The sequence below is a fragment of the Petaurus breviceps genome, unplaced genomic scaffold, assembly GCF_028583685.1.
Source record: "Petaurus breviceps papuanus isolate PSGF00001 unplaced genomic scaffold, PetGlider_PUasm1.0 185, whole genome shotgun sequence".
NCBI classification, from domain to species: Eukaryota; Metazoa; Chordata; class Mammalia; order Diprotodontia; family Petauridae; genus Petaurus; species Petaurus breviceps.
Window position 1 is genome coordinate 8,667,444 of NW_027185797.1, and position 24,728 is coordinate 8,692,171.

At 42.3% G+C, this 24,728-nt stretch overlaps 1 protein-coding gene across 1 annotated transcript in view; it reads right to left on the minus strand.

Annotated features, from left to right (window-relative positions):
- RFTN1 (raftlin, lipid raft linker 1) overlaps window positions 1-24,728 on the minus strand; it is a 197,728-nt gene that overhangs the window by 98,881 nt on the left and 74,119 nt on the right. The window contains exon 3 of the mRNA XM_069088435.1: window positions 21,199-21,385. Within this exon, the coding sequence (XP_068944536.1) occupies window positions 21,199-21,385 (187 nt within the window). The remainder of the gene's footprint in view (window positions 1-21,198; window positions 21,386-24,728) is intronic.

A 24,728-nucleotide genomic window follows, 5' to 3' on the forward strand; every position in this document is an offset into this window, starting at 1 on the left:
TTTTTAAAGAGTATAAATAGGTGCTGAAGCCAAAAAATTTAAGAACTTCTGGTATAGTGACTAGAGAAAAGTGGCCTCAAAGCCAGGATAGACTGGTTATGTCTCCTCTGGTACATCTTGGCTGGGGGCCCTGGGCAAAAGGCTTAAACCTCCCAGGTCTCTAGGAAACCCCACAAGGCTTTAAATTATAGATGGTGTTTGCTTCAGTAGAAGCCGAGTGAAATCACAGGCCTGTCCCCTATGTTGTAAGCCAAGACGGTACTAAATACTGGGGAGACACATGTGAAATAATCCTTACTTTTAAGGAACTCACATTCTATGGAGGAGCCAACATGTGTCTTTATGTACATCAAATAAACATGAGATGATAGGGAAGTGGGTGGGCTTCTTGAGAAAACTCCAGTTCACAGAACCAGCAACTAGTCTACCAATGGAGTGAGGCTGAGATAATGTCTACTCGGGGTAAGGGCAACAAAAATTCCATTAAGGCAATAAAGAATAATGCACAAAATGTAATTTCCAGAGATGGGGGACATGAACTGGATCTTCTCCTTTCACTGATAGATGAAGACCACAGAGATGTTCTTGAATAAGATCAAGATGGCATCTCAACAGACTTATGATACCCTTCATGATGAAAAGTATTCTCTCTGAAAGTTTCCCTCTCTAGCCCCCCCTCCAAAAAAAAGGATTCCTACAAGCCCACAGCCCTCTCCTCTGTCTCCCTGGTTTTCTGAAGTCTCTGAACAGAGACTTAACTTAATTTAATTTCAGCCACCCTATCTGGGGAAGCAGGTGCAAAAAACCTGTTCCTGTTTAATGAATACCTGTTGTGTTAAATGGTTTAACTTTAATTAATTAATCCATGCCCGGTTGTATTTGGAAATCATTGGGGTCCCTTTAAAAAGCCACACTTTTGAGTCATGATGAGTCACCAACTTGGGGTGGGGATTAATTGAGAACTAGCGGAGGCACACAAAACAGCCATTAACTTCAGTCATTCCGTCAATCAAGAAGCATTCATTAAGTGCTATGTTCCAGGCTCTGTGCTAAGCCCTGGGAATTCAAGTTTCAGAATACAAGGAAACCCAGGGCACACCATCAGAAAGCAGGGCTAGACAGCTTTATGGAGAGAACAGGCTTAACAAAAAGAAGGGAAGGCAAGGAAAATGTAAAAGAGGTTGGGTTCCCTGGGTGGAATTGGGCACCCCAGATCAGTAAAGTCAGATGGGCTTTCATTTGGAAACAGAACCAGGTACAGGAGACAGGGAGCTCTGACCCTGGCCCTGGTGCTGATTCTTGCTAGCTGGGGGAGGGAAGATGGATTTCAGTGGTTACTGCTGGACTTAATCTGACAGGGTGACCCAGGGAGATGTGGGCTTATTCCCACTGGGGTGGAGGGGCTCCTCTGGTCCCTACAGAGTCTCAGGGTTACCTCCTCAAGAATCAAAAGTCTCTGTCTGGCACCATTTTTAAATTTGACTTTTGTCTGATAAGTGAATTAATCATTATAGATTTCTTTTTACCTAAGCATTGACAAGGCCTTTCCCAACTTGAATTCTACTGCTTTTATCTTGATCGGGGCTCCGGGATTGACAAGTGTTCTGTGTCTAAACCACTGAGCCTGTTGTGACCCCCAAGAAAGCGGCACCAATCACTCACTACCTGATGGCAGGGGCTACAGGCATGGACATCTCCTAGAGGAGAAAATAATGTGCACTTGAACCTTGACCAATAACAAGAATGTCCTAGCTCCTTAAATCGATTTTATAAGTGACTCCAAGCCTCCCCAACAAGCCTCCCCTAGCTGTTTCTTAGCACTGTCTAGGAAAATGCTTCTGCTAAACTGGACAAGTTAGCATTTATGAAGCACCTACTGTGTGTACTGGCCAGGAATTAAGGGTTGTTTATTTAAGGAGAGGAGGCCCTCCAAAGGTTCATGATATCTACTGAAGAATGGAGGCATAAGCTGGAACTTGCATTTAAAGGGGGGCATTTATCTACTAATCATTATCAACAAGCATTTATTTAGCACCTACTATGTACCAGGTTCTATGGTAAATGCTAAGAACACAATTCAAAAATGAACTCATAAAGTTTACATTCTATCAAGTGGAATATATGTAGAAATACATAGGGAATATATATAACATTAATACAAGGTCGTTAGGTAGACGTGGGCTAGCAGCTGAGGGGAACAAGACAGGCTTTATACAGAAGGTAGTGTTTCAGTTGACTCTTGGAGAAAGTAAGGGATTGGGGCGGCTAGGTGGCACAGTGACTATAGCACCAGCCCTGGAGTCAGGAAGACCTGAGTTCAAATATGGCCTCAGACACTTGACACACTTACTAGCTGTGTGACTTTGGGCAAGTTACTTAACCCCAATTGCCCTCCAAAAAGCAAAAGAAAGAAAGGCAGAGATGAGGAGAGAGGGAGTTCCAGACAGGAGGGATGGGTGGTGAAAAAAGTATGGAGAGGGGAGATAGGGTGCCATATAGGAAGAAGAGAGAGAAAGCCAATCTGGCTGGACCATAGATCAATCAATCAATAAACATTTATTAAGCACCCACCATATGCCAGACACCGTGCTACGTGCTAAGGATATAAAAGGAAGTAAAAGACAATCCCTGCCCTCAAGAATTTGCAATCTAACAGACCATGGAAAGGGGAATAATGTGCAATGAGGGTGTTTCCAAGGAAAACAAAGGCTGCTCCCCTCCTTGGTTTTTTTTTTCCTACTTCTTTTATGTCTTATAACTTATGTAAAGGCAGAGTTAGACATTAGCTATACTCATATACATACACACATATGTGTATGTATATGTACATAATGTATATACAATATATACGTATATAACATGTGCAGCCAGATGAACCAGATTAGCTGTATATATCTCACACACACACACACATAATTTTAAAAATAAATTTGGACTCAAGAAGCTTGAAAAGACCTCTCCTAACTTCAGTATGAGACACGGAAGGAAAGCCACAACGCTGCTGGCCATCTAGTATATAGATTAGGGCACAGACCTGGGTTAAAATCCCCCATCAGACACTTGGCAGCTGTGTGGCCCTAAGCAAGTCACTTAACCTCTAAAGAACTCAGGTTCCTTCCCTATAAAATGAAGGAGTCAGACATGAGGACCTCTAGGGTGCTCTTCTGGCTCTAAACTTATGATAATATCAATGTGAAAATACCACAGTTGTCAAAGTACCAACATAGGGAAGAGATAACCAGAGTTACTAAAAAGTGAAATACAAGACTCTCAATGCAAGACTGCCACAACTATTATGTTGCCCAAGAGCTCTTATTGTCCCCAGATTAATGCGAGAGGGCAGATGTTAGACGCATACAAAACCCAATACTGACACGCGGCCAGTTGGGTGCTGAGCAATGCATGGGACGGTCCTTCATGTATTCCCACCTTATACACTCACTTGCTTCCTTAAAAGCTCGCGTGATCTCTTACAGAAGGCCTCTCCTCACTTGTTGGTACTCTGCCCTTCCCACTCCCCAAATTACCTCTTGGCTATGTTTTGTATTTACTTATCTGCATTGATGTTTTCTCCCCTTAGAATGTAAGCTACTTGAGGACAAGAACTCTCCTGGATTTTGTCTTACACTGTCATTACTGAACAGAATCAGAATTTGGAAGACCCCAAAGATACTGATCTCTCTAAGTTTGTCTCCTTACTCCCTCTGATCTAAAGTTATGCCCACCAAAATGACAAGAGTCAGCACCTACAAATGCTTTTTTGTAGTAAATGAAAGGGAAGGTGGTCCTTAAAACGAGAAAAAATCCATCAAATGACAAAACTGTTTGCTCGTTAAGATCATATACTACCATACTCACAGAATCTGAGCACCGGAAGGTATTGGAGACATCATCCATCTGCTCCAATCCCCTTGCTTTGCAGATGGGAAATGGAGGTCTGCAGGGGATTGTTTCTGCCATTATATGATCCTCCCAATTTCTCAGCACTTGGCTCTTAGGGTGGTCCAAAGAAAGCTTACTTGGCTGTTATGAGGACCTATCCAGGACACACTATGTTGACACAGCCTATGTGTTTGTGCTGTTGCTGGGGACATAATCTTTGTTATGCTATCCAACCATGGCTATCTTCCAAGAAGCCATAATGAAAGACTAAGCTCTTCTTCCTAGCACTTGAAATATTTCAAATTATCAGTTGGCTTGAAGGTTTTAAAGAATCTTGAGAGTGGCATTCGTTATTCCCAAATAGGGTTCTGAGAAAAACTACCCTCAGAGACAATGAGACATTGGGTGCTTGCTCTGGACGCCTTGAGTACATCTGAGAAGAGCTCAATGGACCCATAACAAGGCTTCTGTACAGCAATTATTCTTACAAAAGACATTAAAGGATCTATTTTTAAATAATAAACATGTAACAGATCTCATGCAAGCTCATAAATCCCTCATACACCCGTCAAAGCACCCAGTTTAAGAAATGTCCTCATTTTCCCATGCCTTCAACTACAAGTCAGAATGTGTGTATGTGGGAAAGACAGAGAGGCAAGAATGTGTGGGTGGATCAACAGACTTGTTTGGGGTTTTATTTCTGGCCTCATTTGTGAATAATTAGAAATTGATGGAGGCAAACAAAAGTCTAAATTACCAGGCAATTTTCTAAGTAGGAAAAAAAATGGCAGAATGCAGATGATGGGTCAAGTTCTCAATCTCCTGGAAGCAAGAGGAAAACTAATTAGCTCTTCAAGGAAATTTCACATCAACTAGAGAAGGTGTTCTTATAGGGTCCATATACTTGTTTTTGTTTTTAGCATTTCGATAGCAGTAATTCAATGATTGGTTTTCTTTGTAATCCAATGTATTTTACTGTATACATTTATAAACTCCCTGAGAAGGAGTCCATAGGCTTGATCAGACTTCCTGACACAGACACATACCTTGGCCTAGAGTGATATGTTTTACAAACTGGGGAAAAGGAGATAGGGCACAGATTCTAAAGGACTGGGTGGTTATTCAGCACTGATTCTAAAGGATGAAGTCAAGGAGATTTTCTGGCTATGGGTCATTGAGTGCCACAATCTCAAGAGATTCAAAATGGCGGGTCAACAAAAAGATAATGGAGGTACATACAGTGGGTATAAACAGGTTATGGCACAGTCTTAACAAATGCCAAGTATGAAGTTGATCTCAAAGTACAGGACAATGGATCACGGATGACCATCCATCTGTTACAATGGTACCCTCGCAACAGAAGGAGATGCCCAGCACATTCAATGTGCCCCCTAGGAATATATGATAGACAAGGGTCACACAGGATGAAAATGCAAGGATTATTACAGTCTAGAGTTGTCTATCCCACCGCAAGCAAAATAACTGCACTCAGTGGGTTTAGAGTGTTTGAATACAAGATCAACTTATAGGAGACAGCAGAAAACCCCCCAAAGTGACTAACTATATGAAGGATGTCATAAGACCTGAAAAGTATGAGGTGGAAATCAGAAAAAGCCCATACAAAGTTTCACTGCCTTTTATCCCCTGCCCTGTCCCCAACACCCCCATTACTTCCTCTTCTATCAGCACATAGTGACAACATTTTGGAATGACCACAACACTCCCTAAATAAAGGACAACTTGGATGATGTCACCACCAAGGGAGCTCACATAAAGAACCAAAAAGCACAATGTGGGTTGTGGGTGATACCACTACGGGTATCCAACCACCTCCAGAACTCTGGCACCGATTCTAGATAAACCAGTGGCCAAAGCCATATTCTAACCGAAGCTATTTAGGTCATTTGTCATTTCCTGTCCAGATGTTTGCAGTTAGGCCCCCTTTCATAGTAGATAAACCATTAGCAGCTGTGTAGTTTGAGGATTTATATATTAAGAAGCCAAAAAAAAATCATCATCTTTAAGGGTTTTCCATTCCTACAGAATTGTAGAATGGGGGAAAAAAAGGAAGTAGAAATCTAGTGACTGGGAACAGGTTTCTGGCAAAGTCCTATTTCCTTGGAACCCTGTAAAAGGCTATCCACATTCAGTCACTTTATAAGGTATTGTTGAGAAATAGCGCATGTCTACTGATGGGTTTCCTCATAGATTTCCATTTACCTTAAAATTTGCTATTGAATAAGAGGGTATTCCTGGCTCAAAAGAGTGAGAGGAGATACCATTTTCAGGCATTCTTGGATCAAAACCAGGAAAGGGGGCATTACTTTATGTATTCCTGGCTCATGACAATGAGAGGGGGCTTTCTCTATCTTTAGATATTCTTAGCTCACAACAGTGAGAAGGGACACCATCTTTGGGTATTCCTGGCTCATAACAGTGAGGGAGGCACCATCTTCAATCATCACACAAACAAGTCACTTTTAGAACAATCTAAAGAGGCAGGATGGTCTCACCTCAGGTGTCCCAGTGGACCAAGTCCAGGTATGTGAAATTCACGGGTACCTGAGAGGAAGCCACCTGTCTACCTGCACATAACTTGTAAGTGCCAACTTTTCTAATCATGCCTAAGGTTCATTTTTTCAAGTTATCTTTTCCTTCTCTAATTCTCACAGAGTTGTTCTGCCCCAGATCATCTACATCAATTTCCATCAGACATATACCTATTATAAATTCATTTTAAGAGGGAAAAGGACCTCTTTAGACAAAAATATTTATTGTAGCTCTTTCTGTGGTGACTAAGAATAAGAAATCATAGGGATGCCCACCAATTGGGGCATGGCTAAACAAGTTGTGGTATATGATTTAATGGAATATTATTGTGCTATAAGAAATGACAAAGCAGAATGATTTCAGAAAAATCTGGAAAGACTTACATGAACTGATACAAAATGAAGTCAAAAGAACCAGGAGAACGTTGTACGCAATAATAGCAATATCATTCATTGAAGAACTATGACTGACTTAGCTATTCCCAGAAATACAGTGTTCCAAGACAATCCCACAGGACTAATGATGTAACATACTATCTGCCTCCAGAGGAAGAACTGATATTGACTGAATACAGACTGAAGCAGGCTATTTCTCACTTTCTTTCATTCTTTTTCTTTTATCCAAGTGTTCTTGTACAAAATGACTAATATGGAAATATTTTACATGACTGCACATATATAACCTATATCTGATTGCTTTCCTCCTCAGGAATGGGAGAGGAGAGAGGAGGGAGGAAGGGACAGAATTTGGATCAAAACTTTAAAATTAATCAAAACAAAAATAAACAAATGTTAAAAAATGCTTCAACATGTAACTAGGGAAAAAATAAAATTTATTAAAAAAAATAAAGGTACTGTCCATACATGGAGTGCATTAACTTAAAAAAAAATTCCTTTAAGGCAAGAAAAAATATCTTAAAATAATAGATTAAGAGCTAAAATGGCCCTTACAGGCCATCAAATTAAATTCCTTTCATTTTACAGATAAAGAAACTGAGGCCTATTTATTCATAGATAGTGAATGGCAGAGGTGGGGTTCAAATTCAGACCCTCTGACTGTGAATCCGGTGTTCTTTCCAATGCAACACAACTTTTCCATCTAAATCAGCAGTTCTTAAATTTGGGAGGTTCAGGGACCCCAACCCCTTGGCCGGTCTTTTAAAGCCTATAGATCCGTTTTCAGAATAATGTTTTTAAATGCATAAAATAAAATACACAGGATTATAAAAGGGACCAATTATGCTAAAGAACAGTTATTAAAATATAAAAAAAATTCATGGATTCCAGGTTAAAAACTGTTAGTTAAATAGAAGTACATTAAAAAAAATTCAGAAAATGAATGTTGCACTGTTACTTTCCAACAAACCCCAATAGAATACTACCCTTTTTCATTTTTGTATTTTGATAATTTGGCTCTCCTCTTTCTTTAAAAAAAATCAAGCTAGATAATTGTTTTTCTATTTTATTACTCTTTTCAAAAACAGTTCTTAGTTTTATCAACAGAATGCACTTTTTGGGTTTAATTTTATTTCCTTTGATTTTCAGAATTTCTACTTGTGTTTCTTTGTCAGTTGCAAACAAAATTCATTGCTCTCTTTCCACAAATCACTTACTTTTTTTTTTTATTTTTATTTTTTAAAGCAATTGGGGTTAAGTAACTTGCTCAAGGTTACACGGCCAGGTGTTTCTGGGTGGGTGCTAAGTGTCTGAGCCCGGGATTCGATCTCCAGGTCTTCTCAACACTGGAACCGGTGCTCTTACTCGCTGTGCTACCTGGCTGCCCCTACAAATCACTTACTTGATGTTTTTTGATTTAGATATTCTGAATCGCTAAAAAGTTCCAGGACCATAATTTGAGAAATTACCCCAAGATTGGTACCCTATGTTCTATATAGGCTGAATCCAACCGCTTAAGAAACTACAAAATGGCTAAATGATGAATTCGTCCCATGAGCTGCAGTAATGGCATCTGGAAAGCCTTCGTGAAAAAAACACTAGCTTTGGAGCTGGAGTACTGGTGTTCAAATCCTAATCCTGCCATCTGCTCCCAGTGTGAACTTGGAAAAATCACTTTACCTCTTTGAAATTTGTACTCCTCATCAGTAAAATGAGAGGACTGTATGAGGTCATCACTAATTTTCCTTCCAACTCTAAAAGCCTATGTTCTTGGAACTATCTTGTGGGTGCAACTATGCCTCTTAATCTCATACCCAACAAGAGGTTCCAGGAAGAGAAGTCAGTGAGTTGGGGCCTTGGCCAAGCCCAAGGTGCTACCTGCCTTGGAGAGAGGATTGGCAATTTTGGCCAGACATCTGGGTGAATGAAGGTGCTGCCTGGTCAGCAGAGGGATATCATTCTATTCCCATCTTGGCTACTGACCCAAAGTGTGTTTCAATTCAATTATGTGCCTGCTATGTATGGAGTCTCACCATTTTAGTTTATATGGTCCTCTGCTTTCTGACTTGCTAATAAGTAAGAATAGCAGCAGCAGTTGGAGAAAATGGCAAACACACTGTACCATGAGCAGGAAGACCCATGTTCATTCAGCCTATCTCACCAGCTTGGTCGATGGTGCTCAATTATCTCTGGAAAATGGTCTCTCTAGGTTTTAAAAAATCGGAGTCTCTCATTTGCTTTTATCATATTTTTCCTTGTTTCACATCTATTTCTCTTTGCATATTCCATCCATTGGGGCCACCTGATCTAGCACATCGACTGTGCTTAGAGGCAAGAAGACCTATGTTAAAATCCTGTCTCTGATCCACACTGGCTGCATGATCCTGGGCAAGTCACTGAGAAACTCTTGAAGACTACATCTACATCAATGTAAGGAATTTCCATCCCATAAGTTCCCTTCCTACACCAGAGATGTCAAACACATAGTCAGAGGATTAGGCTGCCAGCAAATATCGGGGTCTGAACTAGATCGAAATGTAACTGGGGAATATTTAACAAAATAAATAAAAATACAATGCTACATAGATGATGTTGATTTTTGGTATTCTGTGTTACTATGTGGCAGGCGTGATTCATTTCTATTCTGTTTGATATCACTAGTCTATAGGGATGAAGTAAGTCTACCAGTGCAAAAACAGTGTGTGTGTGGGGGGGGGGTCTAGACTAGATGGCTCCAAGATCCCTTCTGGCTCTCAAATTCTCTAAAATCACTAACAAGCATTTATTAATCTCCTCCTATGTGCAGCTAGGTGATGCAGTGGATAGAGCACTCACCCTGGAGTCAGGAGGACCTGAGTTCAAATCTGTCCTCAGAACTAGCTATGTGACCCTAAGCAAGGCACTTAACCCTGTTTGACTCAGTTTCCTCATCTGTAAATTAATCTGGAGAAGGAAATAGCAAACCACCTCAGTGTCTTTGCCAAGAATACCCTAAATGGAATCACCACGAGTCGGACACAATTGAAAATGACTGGACAGCAAAATACAAAGAATGTTAGCTAACATCTTAAGAAGGGAGATGACATACACCTATATAAATATACTCTGAATAAATATGAAGTAAACACAGGGAGTCAGGGAGAGAGGGCACCAGCAATTGGGTGGGAGGGGTATGGATCAAAAGTTTCCTCTATTCTATGTTAAGAAATACGTATCATAAGCATTAAGCAAAAAAACTAACACAGAGATATCACATATATCACTTTGTGTGTGTAAAGCGATAAACTGTGGTGTTTTCAGACCCTTGGAAGCTGATATTATAAAAATCATGAAATTATAGTACAAAATTATAAAATACAAATGATTAATTTTTTTTCTTATCTTTGAAGTTACTTTAGACTCAATGCTATGACTCACGAGTGAGCTCATGAGATTATTCACAAAACTAAATCACATTTGCAGGACTTAGTCATTCTTTGTAAAATGTGTCCAACTTTCAGCCTTTTGTTAGAGATCATTCAGCCAGAAGATAACCCAGACAAATTATGGAGGTGGTCATTCTATCAAAAGCAAGAAAGTAGTCCCTCAGAGAGTCCTTTGTCTGAGATATAAAACAGACCCTGCTGATTTGGCCCCAATCTACCTTTCCAGCCTCATCTTTCTCTATTCCCCACCATAGTTCCCTACACCCCAGCCAAATTCTTTACTTTTGCTTTTCCTAAATCATGCCTCAAGATCTCTCATTTCTATGCTTTTTTTTTTAAAGTAAAGAAAGTATGCTTCCGACTGTATTCAGACACCATCAGTTCTTTCTCTGGGGATGGATGGTATAATAATGATGGTTTTTTCCCCCATAATAGTCATGTTGTGAAAGAAAACACCCCCCCCCCAAAAAAAAACAAACTCAAGAAAAATTAAGTAAAAAAAAAGAGAAGTTGCTTCACTCTGTATTCAGACACCATCAGTTCCTTTTCTGAGAATAGACAGCCCTTTTCATCCTAAATTCTTCACAATTGTCTTGGATCGTTGTATTGCTGAGAATAAATAAGTCATTCACAGCTGATTATCTTACAACATTGCTGTTACTTTGTACCCAGCACATTTCACTTTGAATCAACCCATGTTAAGTCTTTCTAGGTTTTTCTGATAGCATCCTGCTTATTACTTTTTATAGTACAATAGTATTCCATCATAATTACATACCACAACTTGTTCAGCCATTCCCCACTTGATGGGCATCCCCTCAATTTCTAATTCTTTATCCCCAGAAAAGATCTGCTATACATATTTTTGTACATATAGGTCCTTTTCCTTTTTTCAATCTCTTTTGGGATACATACAGACCCAGCAGTAGCATTGCTATGTCAAAGGGTACGCATGGCTTTATAGCCTTTTGGGCACAGTTACAAATTGCTCTATATAATGGTTTAATCAATTCAGAACTCTGACAACAGTACATTAATTTCTCATATTTCTATACCCCCTCCAACATTTGTCATTTTTCTGTCCTATTATCTAATCTAATAGATATGAGGTTGCATCTCAGAACTGTTTTAAAACTTGTATTTCTCCAATCAATGGTGAGTTAAAATATTTTTTCATATGACTACAGATAACTTTAATTGCTTTATCTGAAAACTGATTATATCTTTTGATCATCTATCAACTGCGGAATGGCTCTTATTTTTATACCATTTCTATACTTTCATCCATACTTGTGCCTCTAATGCCTTTCCTAACCCCACCCTGATTCTGCCCTACCTGTCCCACTGCTCCCCTTCGTGCAAGGTCTAACTCAGATGCCATCTTTCCCCCATCATCCAACCGTCAGCTACTGTTATCTAGACTGCTAGTTTACCCTAAAGCCCCAGGGTCTTTCTATCTGCCCTGCAGCGCTACCCTCTTGTCTGCCACTTACTAAATGTGTGACTTTCAAGTAAGTCACAGAACTTCCTGTGGCTTCAATTTCTCTCATATGAAAAATAGGGGGGAGGGGAACGCATTAGGATGACCCTCGAGTTTCCTTCTAGCTCTAAATCAACAATCCTAATTTAATGAGATCAGGGAAGGTGTATAATTTTTCTCCATATCCTTCACAGGACCTAACACATAGAAAACACTCAATAAATATTTGCTGAATTGAATTTACACTTGGAGGCAAATATAAAATGCATTTAAGGGTAAACCAGTCCAATGAGCTGCAACAAGCTGTAGTCATTATAGATCCTTCTGTTGGAAAACTATTTTCTCCAGCTGGAATTATAGCTGCTTGGCAGTGGAGGAGGGGGAGGAGAAGACTGTAAGACCTGGAATAAAGCAACCTTAGTTCCTGAATTACATTTAAAACAGAAGCACAGAGAAAAAGAAACTAACGTATTAGTAAATCTGCTTGAAAAAACCATTAACCAACAATATTCTGTTCTGAGAAGTTACCCCCAAACGTGCATCCCCAACTCTCTGTGCCAATTCCTTCCTTGAGAACAGAAAGACACTCCAGGAAATAGATAGGAAATCACAGACAACTATAAAGACCTGAAGAGACTTAGCACTCAGGTGTATAATTTGTGTCTATCTGGTTCCTTCCGTTAAGGTAAAGAATGAAGCTTCACACAGGACACGACTAACTCGGCACATCACTTGGGGATGGGGGGTGTGGGTCAGAAAAACTCACTTAACCCGAGAGAATGTGGCTTCGTTCTGGCACATTAGACTAAGAAGTGCAAACACAGTAATTAACAGTGAATTCTGAAATTTCAACACACTAGAAAAGGGTGTCATACTAGAGGGAAACAGGAAAAATAGAAGGAATAAATTAAGAGAGCCAAGCGCCATGGAATTGGCATGGAGGCAGCCACTGATGTGTGATGCTGGACAGCTCCGTAGTTGAGTACATGGAAAGGCTTCCTGGGGGGCAATGCTATATCTGCCTAACACCCAAAGAAGCTGCATAAAACAGAAATTTTGAAAAATAGGATGGTCAAAGGTCAGAAGGAGGCAGCTGACACACAGAAATGGGGGAGAGGACCAGAGGGAGCAAAAATTCTTCCCTGTACTGCTACTACCAACCCCTGTGGTCTTCTTTTTCTGCTCTCTGGGAATGGACCAATACCCCACTTTCAGGCTGTTAGGAGAAGCTGTTATTAATCTCCCCAGTACACTAACACATGCCAATCACTGTAAAACCCAGCGCTATTTTTCTCCCCCAAGTGTGATCCACCTAATCAGCACACTCCCGGGCTGAACCACAGCCCCCCCGCAGGAACAATTCTAGGCCACAGCCTGGTAGGGCCCACCAGCCCCTGTGTATTTTGTTTAATTATGAAACCTCTTCTTGGAAGGCCTATAATTCTCAGAAGAGGCCAAGTAATTGTTAAAATTAGACATAAAAAGACAGAGAACAGCTTAAAGAGGACACTCTCAACTACAGTTTTCAAAGGATCTCTTTTTTTTTCCCTCCCTAGTTCAGAACTTAGAATTCAGTTTCTTACTCTGCCAATTCCACCCTTCTCAAATGCCAAATAAAATGTTTGCCCTGCCCCATGTGCTGCTAAAAGATCCTGAGATGAGTTTTTTGACCAAATTCTAGTCCCTAATGATTTCCTTTCATCTGAAAAATCATTTCTGGGATTAATCTGTTGTTACAAGCACAGATAAGACACCAACACAGATAACCATAATATACCTGCCCCAGTGTGCATATATTACATAATAATCAATTAATGAGTATTTACTAAGTACCCACTCTTTGCAAGGCCCTGTGCTAGGTACTGGGGATACAAATACAAAATCAAAAGTAGGCTCTGCCCTCAAGAAGCTTATGGTTTAGCCAAGGAAGAGAACGTGTAGATATGAAACAAGGGCACACTCAGTGTCTTTTCCAGGTTCCAGCTATCCCTGTGGGAGTTTAGGACCTGCTCCCAGCCGAGTGGTGACCCTCTGTTGAAAGGATCTGGCATTTTAGTATGACGTGGTACATCCCGAGTGCCTCTCCCCACTATCCAACAATGGCAAAGGGCTGTGTGTTGTGTCAATTTAAAGTAGAGATGGCATCTCTTCCTGAGACTCTTCAAGTGGCCTCCTAGTAAGCAAAGAATAGAGAACAGCTGGGCTTTTCCCACTTCAACAACATGGCAACCATGTCCACAGGGCAGCTAGTATGGGGGCTCTCAACTCAATGAATTTGAGTCTGGACTGCTGATGACTTTTTCTCTTTTGTGTCTGTTCCTTCCTGATCTTAAGTGATTAAGTGTCTATCCTGAGATGGACACATTCAGGCCTGGAAGTGAGTTCAAGATGTGTAGAGATCCCAGGTCAGGATGGCCACCAACAAGAAAATCAGAGTCTGAGACTGGCCATTTTATGAGCCAACATGTGCCTGGAGTTGTTTGGACAGTGCAGAGCCCAGGTGAAATGTAGGCTGCCTAATGAGCAATTCTAAAAACTTAAATATTCCAATGAGGTCTGAGTATCAGTCTCCAAACAAATTGTGATCATAGTTACAGTCAAGGTTACTAAATCTTGTTTTAAATTATTCTGTTAATGCTTGCTGTGTAAAGCATTTCTTTTGTGTGTTGGAGTAAATTACCATTCCCATACCTGATTTATACTGTACAACAAGTATCTTTTAACCTCTTCTTTTTGGGGAAACCCTGGATGTGAGCTATAATTTAAACTTTGACTCTGGAGCACTGGGTGAGGGTTTAACAAGTCAGAGTGGGAAAAAAAGGACCCTAACCCCTCTCATTAGAGGCCAGGCTATCCCCAGACCAAACCAGGTCAGAACAGGGAGTGTCACTGTAATCTCTGGGGTTCTGCAGTGGATCTTTAATGATAACATGAGGTATAATAAACCTGGAAAAGAAGACTAGGGACAGATCACAAAGGGCTCTAAATAACAACAACAAAAAGGAATTAACATTGAATCCTGGAAGCAACAGGGAGACAATGAAGTTTGTTGAGTAGGGAAAGGACATGATCAATGTGAGTTTTAGGAAAATCAGCTGGGCAGTTGTGTGAAGGATGAGTAGGAGAGGGGAGAAACCTGAGACCAGAAAATCTCCTAGGAGTCTATGCAATGGTCTAAGTCGGAGGGGACGAGGGCCTTAACCAAAATGGCAACCACGTGAGTAGAGAGGGATAGATGTACAGTTATCCATTTCACATCAAGACTTTCCCCATCACAATTCTGCTATATTGTGAATCAGCATAAAAAACATTAAATGGGAATTGGGGGGGAGTTTCAAACGAAGGCTAGCAGAAGAACTAAAAAATTTAGAAACTCAGAAATGTATAAAATATGTGTATAGTATTGTGTAACATCAACATATTTTATCTTTTAATACCTTAATAATTCAGACATCTTCTCTGGTACAAAGGAAAGGCCAAAAAATTGTACACAGATTTTCCACATGGCAGGGGAGCTGTGGCTAACCCTTGCAGTGTTGAAGGGATAACTATAATTGACATTGTGACGGTAATAAGCACATTATGGAGGTATGGTATGTCTGTGTAAGGTTTTTCTGATACCATGGTGAAGTAACTAAATGGTCCCTTTGGAAGTTAGGCTTCTAATAAATTCTGTTCTACTGCAACAAAAATTTTTGAAAATATTTTTAATTAATATCTTGGATTTTTTTTTACATCACAAAATTTTCCCTTGTTTTCTCCCTCCTCTCAGCAAGTCATCCCATATAACAAATAATGTTTTAAAGAAAAGAAAAAAAATCAGCAAAACTGATCAACACATCAAAACAAGTCTAAAAACATGTGCCATGGACTTTCCAACCTCTGCTAAGGGGTGTCTCTCAATAAATATTTTTAAAATGAGGTTACAGTGTATTTTCTCCTTAGATTAGATTCAGGATTGAAATAAGGGAGAATGGTACAAGATCTGTCCGCCTAGCCAAAGCATACAGCAATCTAGTGGAAGAAGACTCCCTGGGGTCTGCCCACTGCCAGACCTATTTGTAATCCAGAAAACAACACTGCTTTTAATTCCTTGTCGATCACTGCATTATCTGACATGAAGTGCCACCAAGGGAGAGGCCATCAGCAACAGCGTGGGGCCTGTGAGCTCTGTGGAGGAGTGCCTGCTGACCTAAGGCTGTTGAAGGAGGCTCAGGTTTCGAGCAGACGGTCAATCTCTAATGGAGTGACCAACTGGGTCCAACTGGCTCCAGGCCACTATGGATATTTGTACTTAAAAATGTTTTTAAATGTATGCTACCCAAGAGTATCTTGCTCAAATGAGTTAAGCCCACTGGAGCTCAGTTTCCTCACTGGCAAAACAAGGGGGCTTCTGAGGTCCTAGAGATAGGAACCTGGGGTCCTTTTCCTTTGGTTTTCTCCATGGTTAGCTCCCTAGCGAGGCCCCACTCTCTACTCCCCACATACTCCCGGCACAACAGTGATGCCATTAGGGGACCTCCCGAAGTGCGGGACTCTTCTATATGCTGATGGTATTGTTCCCCAAAACTACAGGCTTAGGAGATGAAAAGTCCCAGCTCCTTCCTATATGACACTAAGCCTTCTGATGGCCCATCAGCCTGGAACGGGACAGAAGCCACAACTAATCATGCAAACAACTAGATGTGGTCTCATTTGCTAGTCATCTAATTGCTGAAAATTAGCAGCTTCTATCAAACGCGACCACAATTCGGGGCAGGCCCACTGCTTTGTTCAAAGTCTGGGCTCTGATCAAATCCACAAACTCCCCAAGAGCTGGTTCCTGGGGAAAAAAAAGATGCTGGAGTCATCAAGGTCTTTTAAAAAGTTAATTTTCAGAAAATTGGTCAGTGACACATTCGTGTTTGGGAGTTTTGGTTTTTTTGGGGGGTTTTTGCACAGTCATTCCCCAGTAAGGCCCTCTCTTGGCAGCCAATAGTACTTTCCTTTACATTACAGCAAAGGATCCAAAAAAGAGAGTGAAATAAAACTGTTTGATCTATCAGCTGAGGATGGAATAATCTCCCTCATAGGGGACTACTTCTTAGCAGAGAAGAGGCAAGCCATCTAGATCCAACAATGGTCACTGGATCTGAGCTGAGTTGTGTTGTCCCAAGATCAGAGATTGGAGCTGGAAGATGCCTCCAAAGCCATCTATTTCTTCATTTTACAGATGAGGAAACTGAGGCCTAGAGAGGGAAATGATATGCCCAAAATCACACATGTAAGTGTCAGAGTCAGGATTAGAATCCAGGTCTTTTGACTCCAAAGTCAGACCTGCTTCCACAATGCCATGCCGGCCTCTGAATATTCCATCACATCCATTTACTGTAATTTTGTCAGCCATTCTCCAATCGATGGGTGCATACTGTGTTAGCTTTTTACTACTAGAAGAAGTGTGTAGGTTATTTTTGTAAGTAGTAAAGGAAGGAAGCTATTTCTAGGAAGGCTTATCTAGTCCCAGGGGGAAGTTTGGCTGATAAGCACTTAAGGAGCTAATCTGTACACATGGGATAAGACTACTTGGTTCCCCTGCTCCCCATAGAGGCAGTAAGTTACTGTGGAAAGTAAGGTACTGGTTCTGGGTTCAAATCCTCTCTCTGATGATTAATATCGTGTGACCTTAGCCAAGACAACCTTCCAGGGCCTCAGTTTCCTAAACTGTAAAATGAGAAGGTTAGACCCGTATATTCCTACCAATCACACTGAATTCAATACCCTAAGTTAGAGCAAACTACTCTTACTGTTATTCTTTAAAATCCTGAGCTGGGTAAGTTTGCTAATGAACTAGCAGCTGGACTGGTCATAATTCAGGATTTATCTTTCACAAAGCATAACCTCTTATTAGCTGTAGTCAAGTTAGCAAATGCTATGACCAGGCACCCACTTCCTTCTGAGAGGTAAGTGAAATTATTTAGCTCTCAAAAAAAAAGTCAGTATATACTTATCTATAGATTGAGAGCCTATAGCCATCATTCTAGCAGATTTCATCAAAAAATAAGATTTTAATTGTGTCTACTAAGGATTTATGGCATAAGAAGCCTTCTCTTATTTTTGAATTGGGATGGGAGGGTTATATACTCCCAACTGATAAAAAAAAATTTAAGCGTTGCCCTTTGGGAATTTGTTGAATTTTTTGGTGGTTGTTTTTTGTTAAAACGTATTTTATCTTTTCATGATGTAAAACATATGGCTTTCACATTTACGAGGAAAGAATGTGTTTGTACTTTTCATTACCATACAAATACCTCTCTATTATGATGTGATCTTAACCAGCAGAGAAAACTCCCCTAAGCCATTTCTCATCTTGCCTGGGGTCTTATACACATTTTGATTCCTTCCCATTTTAGGAGGGAAGGCCTCGAACAACCAGCTTGCAGAAGGCCATGGGATCTTTTTTCTTTTCTCTGAGTCTGTGTCTCAAGTGATTACACAGTTATGGGAAGTAGCCTCAAGAAGTCATTTGGTCAACTGCAGACCAGTGAATCCTTCTCTGAATGTTGGTGAGCTATGTTCATAAGTGAAGGAAATGCTAAATTTCACTTAGACTTAAAGATGTCATTTTTTTTTCCCCATCCAAGTTCACAAACTCCTTGAAATCTATGGATTCAAGTTAAGAATCCCTCCCTCCTAGACTGAAGGGCACCCAGATGCAGGTAGAAAGTCACCAGCCCCTTTCCTTAAAACCTTCCCAAGGGGAAATATCACAGTACCAGTTCTAAATTTCAGGGCATCCCAACTGGAATGCCCAGTGCCCAAAGTCTTGATCATGTCTAAACTAAGATTACTTCTGACCATCATCAATTCCCTCTCATGCTATACTCAATGGGAAGGAGGAATGGCTGTTCAAACCCTAACACCATGCAAGGCCCTCAGAAATGGGGCTGCTTCTTTAGGAAAATTTAAGGGAGCAAATTTATTCAGCTGAGGCAGAAAAAGAGATCTTCACCAACTTGGGTAATTTATCACCAAGCATTGGGAGGGAGAAGATTCTGCAAGGCAGATACTAGGAGGTGGGAAATGTCAATCTAAGATTACAGAAGCAATAGCCTACAGCGGAATGGAGAGTACACAAAGAGAAGGCATGTGAAATGAGGCTAGAAAGGTGGGTTGGAACCAGAGTGTGAAGGGTCTTGTTGGCGGCAGCAAGGGGTATAAGAAAGAGTGCTAGATCTGAAGTCAGAGGATCTGAATTCAACCCCCAGCACCGCTACTCATTACTAGTGTAACTTTGGACAAGTCTCTTGAATTTTCTGTGCCTCAGTTTCCTCATCTGAAAGATGAGGGAATTGGGAGTATATGTAGCCTCTGTAATCTCTCCCAACTCTACATCGAAGATCCCAAAATTTTATGATAGGTCATTTAATCTCCATGGGCCTCAGTTTCCTAATTTATAAAATGGAGGAATTGGACTACATAGACTCTGAATGGGTTCTAAGTCAGAGATATCAAATTTGGGGCATCTTGGCACCTGGTGATAACTCCCAAGTGTGTCCCAACCAGATTAAAATATAATTGGGAAATGTTTAGCAAAATGACCAAAAATATAATACAAGTTAGATAATACTAATTTGTGGTTTTTTTAAGTCAATATGCAGCCTGCAGGGATCCATTTCTATTTGGATTCGACATCACTGTTCTAATATATGGTTATATGACAAGTTACAACCTCCCTAGACCTGTTTCTTTACCTGTAAAATGAAAAGGCTAGAAAACACAGACTCTGAGGTCCCTTCCAGGTCTCAATCAGAACACAATAATAGAGGCTTCAATGTTGGTAAAGAGGATATTTCTTTTTTTTTCCAACATTCATTTAAAAAAATTTTTGAGTTCCAAATTCTTTCCCTCCCCCCAGCCCTTCATCTACCATTGAGAAGGCAAGTAACATGATACCCATTATACATGTGAAGTCATGCAAAACATACTGCTACATTTGCCATGTTAAAGCAAGAAAACTAAAGGAAGTTTAAAAAAAAAAAATATATATATATATATATGCTTCAATATGTACTGAGAGCTCATCACTTATTAGAGAGTATATTTCACTTCAATTCCTAGCCCATGTCAGCAGTACCCAAAGGAGCGGTGCTGGAGTAGTCTGAGTAGTAAGAATCCAGAAGGCTCTCTTTGTGTTCTTGTCAGGTTTACCTAATGGGCTCTCATGGGACAACAAAATAGCCAATTCTTAGTTATCCAGTCCACCCTCATGCAGCTCTGCAATCACCCTGAGGCATCAATAACACCTCTCTTCTCCCTCCCTCCTCCTCTTCTTCCTCCTCTTCCTCTCTCTTTCTCTTCCTCTCACTTCCTCTCTTGTCTCTCTCCATCTTCCCCCTCTTTTCTCTCCCCTCTCTTTTTGTCCAATTCCTCTTTCCCTTCTCTCCCCTCCCTTCTCTCTCTCTCTCTCTCTCTCTCTCTCTCTCTCTCTCTCTCTCTCCCCCTCATCTCTCTTTCCTCCTGACCCCCTCCTTCTCTTTGTCTGTCTGTCTCTCTTTTCCTTCTCCCTAAAGCATTTCATCTGTAATCCTCCTCGGCTCCCAGCACATTATATGCTATGAGGTGTCAGACCCTCATCTGTGTTCCCGTTACCTGTCTATTCTCCTCTCCCATCTTCCCCCCTGGCCACCCTAAGGAATAAGCTGCTTGTAGGCAGAGATCCTGGCTTGTAGATGCTCAGACAAATCACTTAAGCTTGCCAAGGCTTTGGTCTCACAGCCCTGCAGTGCAAAGAGGGTTGAAGTTACAGTCTAAGGGCCTGGGCTCAGATCCTGGCTGCATCACCTGGGTGGAGTCCTTTAAACTCCCTGATCCCTCGTGGACTGGATGAGATGACTTCAAAGGTCTGACTCTCTCCCTCTAAGTCTAGGATCCTTTGACCTCTGAGGTCCCAGGTCCCTTCAAGCTCAAAATCTGATTCTCTGATTATGGGATTTAAAAAAACTTTTTAGTCCCAATGCCTGGTGCTTAATGAATTGTAATCAAATGGAAAAAATCCCTTCAATAGATTAGCAGAACCTCTGGAAATTTAAAGGTCCTCCTATAACATGGGGGAACTGTTAGGTTTATAGGATTCCAGAGGAATACATCTTTTTGTTTTCCCTTTTCAGATTAATAGCCTTCTCCTCCAGCTCCATCCTTCTGGGAGGATGTCTCTTCAAAGTAAACATTTTTCTAGCCGAGCTTAATCCAATAAATTACAAAAGGAACAGGACACCAAAGGGACCTCTGCTCGAGCTGTCAGGCAGGGAATTTGGTTTTCATTACAGAACGTTCAAAAACGGGCTATAGGCCAAGAGATAGAGGCCCATGGAATGAGGTCTCCAGGCTCCCACACCTGGCCTGGCCAACACGAGCAAAAACCACAAGGCAGGGCTCTCCTTCCCCAGGTCCCAGGAAAGCCCCCATCCCTGGGCCACCGCAGACCCACCTCTCCGTTTTCTTGATCAGCACAGCCCGGAAGATCTGCTCCTGGGGCGTCTTCTCTCGCACGTCTGTGGGCTGCACGAAGGGATGGAGGGCGACCAGGGTGAAGCCCTGCTGGTACAGCTCCTGCAGCTGCGTGGGGAGATCCCGCAGGGAGGACAGCCTGACCGCAGAGGACCGTGGGAGTTCGGCTGGAGAAGAGAACAGAAGAGATATTGATTAACATCCCCGGCTACCATCTGGGGGCTTCTTCCTAGCCAGTCTCAGCCTCCTGCAAATGTCCTCCCTGAGGACGGGCTTCTTCAGCATCGACTCCCTGATAACTAGGGAATCTCAGACTATTTTAGCAAATTATCTCCCAAAAGTGATTTATAATTGCACTGTCCAATTCTTCCATTTTCCTTCTCGCTGGAAGGTAAGAAATCCCCTTCTTCCTGCAACCTTTAAATGTCCCTCTACCATTCTGGGGGGAAGGTGTCCAACTTTAAAACAAGATTCCTCAAGCCCAGCTGCATTCCTGAAGGATCCTATCTCCCGTCCGGGTCCCCGCCACCCCCACCCCACTTCCATCAACAACAAAGGGATTTTACAGAAAGAATCCAGGGTCGTGATTCACTCCAAGGAAGAGCTGAACATCCCAGCCCTGACCTCCATGAACAAGAATGGCCAATAAAGCCAGGGGAGTGATCTTTCAACATGCAAGAAAAACTCTGGGAGCTTAAGGATGAGCTTCTGGATGAAAATTCCCAGGCCGAGACAAGGCAAGAATGCAGACCCCTCGGAACCCCACATCCTTGGCAATCAGTCAAGAACAGATAGATCCTCCTCCAGTTACGGGATGCAGGCTGCGTGGAGGAAGCCAGGCCCGCGTTCCCACCGCGGCAAGGAGATCACCAGGCTACTGTGGTCTGCCCGCATGGGGCACAGCCACGGGCGCTTTGACGGGAATCCTGGGATGGAAGTGAGGAGTCCCTGTCTGTCCACGGAGCCATGCATTCCATTTTCCCGATAAGAAATACGGCTGTACAGAGAGCATCTGTGAACCATTAACGTCGGGCCTCAAGCTCACTCCCAATTAAAGGGTCGTGTCAGCCAGCTTCCACAGCTTAATCTTTTTTAAACTTGGGATGTTTCGCAACCATTTCTCCTCCGCTTCCCATTCCCCCTTTGCCTCTCCCCTTCCTCTGACCACCTCCCAAAGACTTTGCACTTTTTTGTGCAGCCCTCTGAGTTTAAATCTTGCCTCTGCCATTGCCACCGATGTGACTCGGAATGATTCACTTAGTCCATCTGCCTTGGTTTCCTCACCTGTAAAATGGGCATAACAGCAGCACCTACTTTACAGAGTTGCTAGTGTGCCTAGTACACAGTCGGTGCTCTATAAGTGCTTATTCTCTTCCCTTCCTTCCTTGGGCCTTAGTTTCCTCCTCTATAAAGAGTTGGCTTCTGGGGCAGCTAGGTGGCACAGTGAATAGAGCACCAGCCCTGGAGTCAGGAGGAACTGAGTTCAAATCTGACCTCAGGTACTTAACAGTTACTAGTCGTGTGACCTTGGGCAAGTCGCTTAACCCCGAATGTCCTTCAAAAAGCAAAAAAAAAAAAAAAGGGTTGGCTTCTGAGGTCCTTTCCAAGGCTCAGAGGCACCATCCCAGAGTCCCCTTCATTGTATTTTCAAACAGAACATAAGCTCATTGCAAGGAGTTTTTTTGGTTTGTTTTTTTGTTCTTTACTCTTGTATCCCCCCTCCCTGTGCTTAGCCCAGTCCCTGGCACACAGCACATACTTCATAAACCCTGAGGATCGGCTGATGGGGCCCTGCTTCTATAAGCCTCTCCTCAACCAGGTCACCCACAAGGCTGGTCAAGAATCAGGGTAAAAGGAGAGAATCAACAGTTCACTGCTCTGCCGTTCAAGGCCTCCTCAGTCCCCAACGCTGAAGGGCCTGCGGTGGGCCAGGCTCTGGAGGCCAAGGCCCCTGCCCGCAAGGGGTCTACGCTCTGCCGGGAGTCAGGCATGCTAACTCAATAAGTCTAAGAAGGAGACCAGTGCCAGCAGCCGGGACAGCTGGTGGGTTTCCAGGGAAGGCCTCAGGGCAGTGCCTCCCACCTGCGGTCAGAGGCCAAGCTGGGGAAGGGCAGGAGAGGGAGGCTAAACTGGGGAAGGGCCAGCCGTCCTGAGTCTAGACTCTGTGTGTGTGTGTGTCTGTGTGCCTGTGTGTGCATGTGTGTGTATGGGGAGGGGATAATGAGAAGTAAGCCTGGAAAGGTCGACCAGAGCCAGAACACAGGCGGCCTGAGATGCCAGATGGGGGAGTCTGTGTCTTTGCTTTATCCTAGAGAATTTAAAACATTTTTTGACCTGATCAGTCCTGTGGCCATGGGAAAATATTTCAGCAATTGTGCAGAGGGTGGAATGGAGAGGGGAAAGATAGGAAGCATCCTGTCATCCTGATAATAAAACAATGAGGGCCTGGACCAGGGCAGTGGTCATGAGGATGGAGGGAAGTGGGACATCACATGTACATAGGGAAGGGGGATGCCATGAGGGCAGAGGGAAGTGGGACGTCATGCGGATGGAGGGAAGGGGGATGCCATGAGGATGGAGGGAAGGGGGACGTCATACAGACGGAGGAGGGAAGGAGAGGTCACGTAAGTAAAGCTGCGAAGGGAGAATCAGAATTTGGCAAGCATAAAGCAGGACTGTCAGAAAACATTTTGCAATCCCAGAGAGAGCGCCTTGGTCAGGGCTGTTGTAACTTTATGGCTCCAGATTGGTACACATTCGCTTTTGGCGCCAGCCCAATGTGGTGATTAAGATACAATGACAAATAAATCCTTAAATGAAATCCTGACCCTCGATCTCCCTCCCACAAAGAGAAACCCCCTGGTAGCACATATGATATAAGGCCTCTGACTTCCAAGGCTTCTCGGGCTCAGACACTGGACCACGGCCTTAAATAACCCTGGTTTCACTGTTATTGCTTCTGCTGTTTTCTGGCAGACCCATCAATTTTAACCTTCTGACCTGCTCCTCCACCCCAACCCCTCACTGCCCTGAAAGTCCAGGGTTTTCTGCCAGCACTGGACACTATGGAACACAGACTGTTGAGGGAAAGGATAGGCCGTGTGAATAACCATCATTGGCCCTGCTGAACCAGGCTCAGATGACAACAACTGATATTTCCAAGGTGCTTTGCCCACATGATCCCATTAGAGTCACAGAACAACCCTGAGAATCAGGTGCCAGCAAAAATCTGGGGCCTAAAGCCTTGAGCCACGGGCACACAGTTCATAATTCAATTCATCACACAATGATTAACATGATGTGCTTGGCTCTAATTATATTATAGCATATTAATATCACTGTGTTTGACCCTAATATTACAACAACAGAAACAAAAAATGAAAGCAATACCTGCCCTCAAGGAGGCTCTAATCTCCAGGGGGAATGACATGTACTCAAATAATTACAAAGTAACTGGAAGGGGTGTGTGTGTGTGTGTGTGTGTGTGTGTGTGTGTGTGTGTGTGTGTGT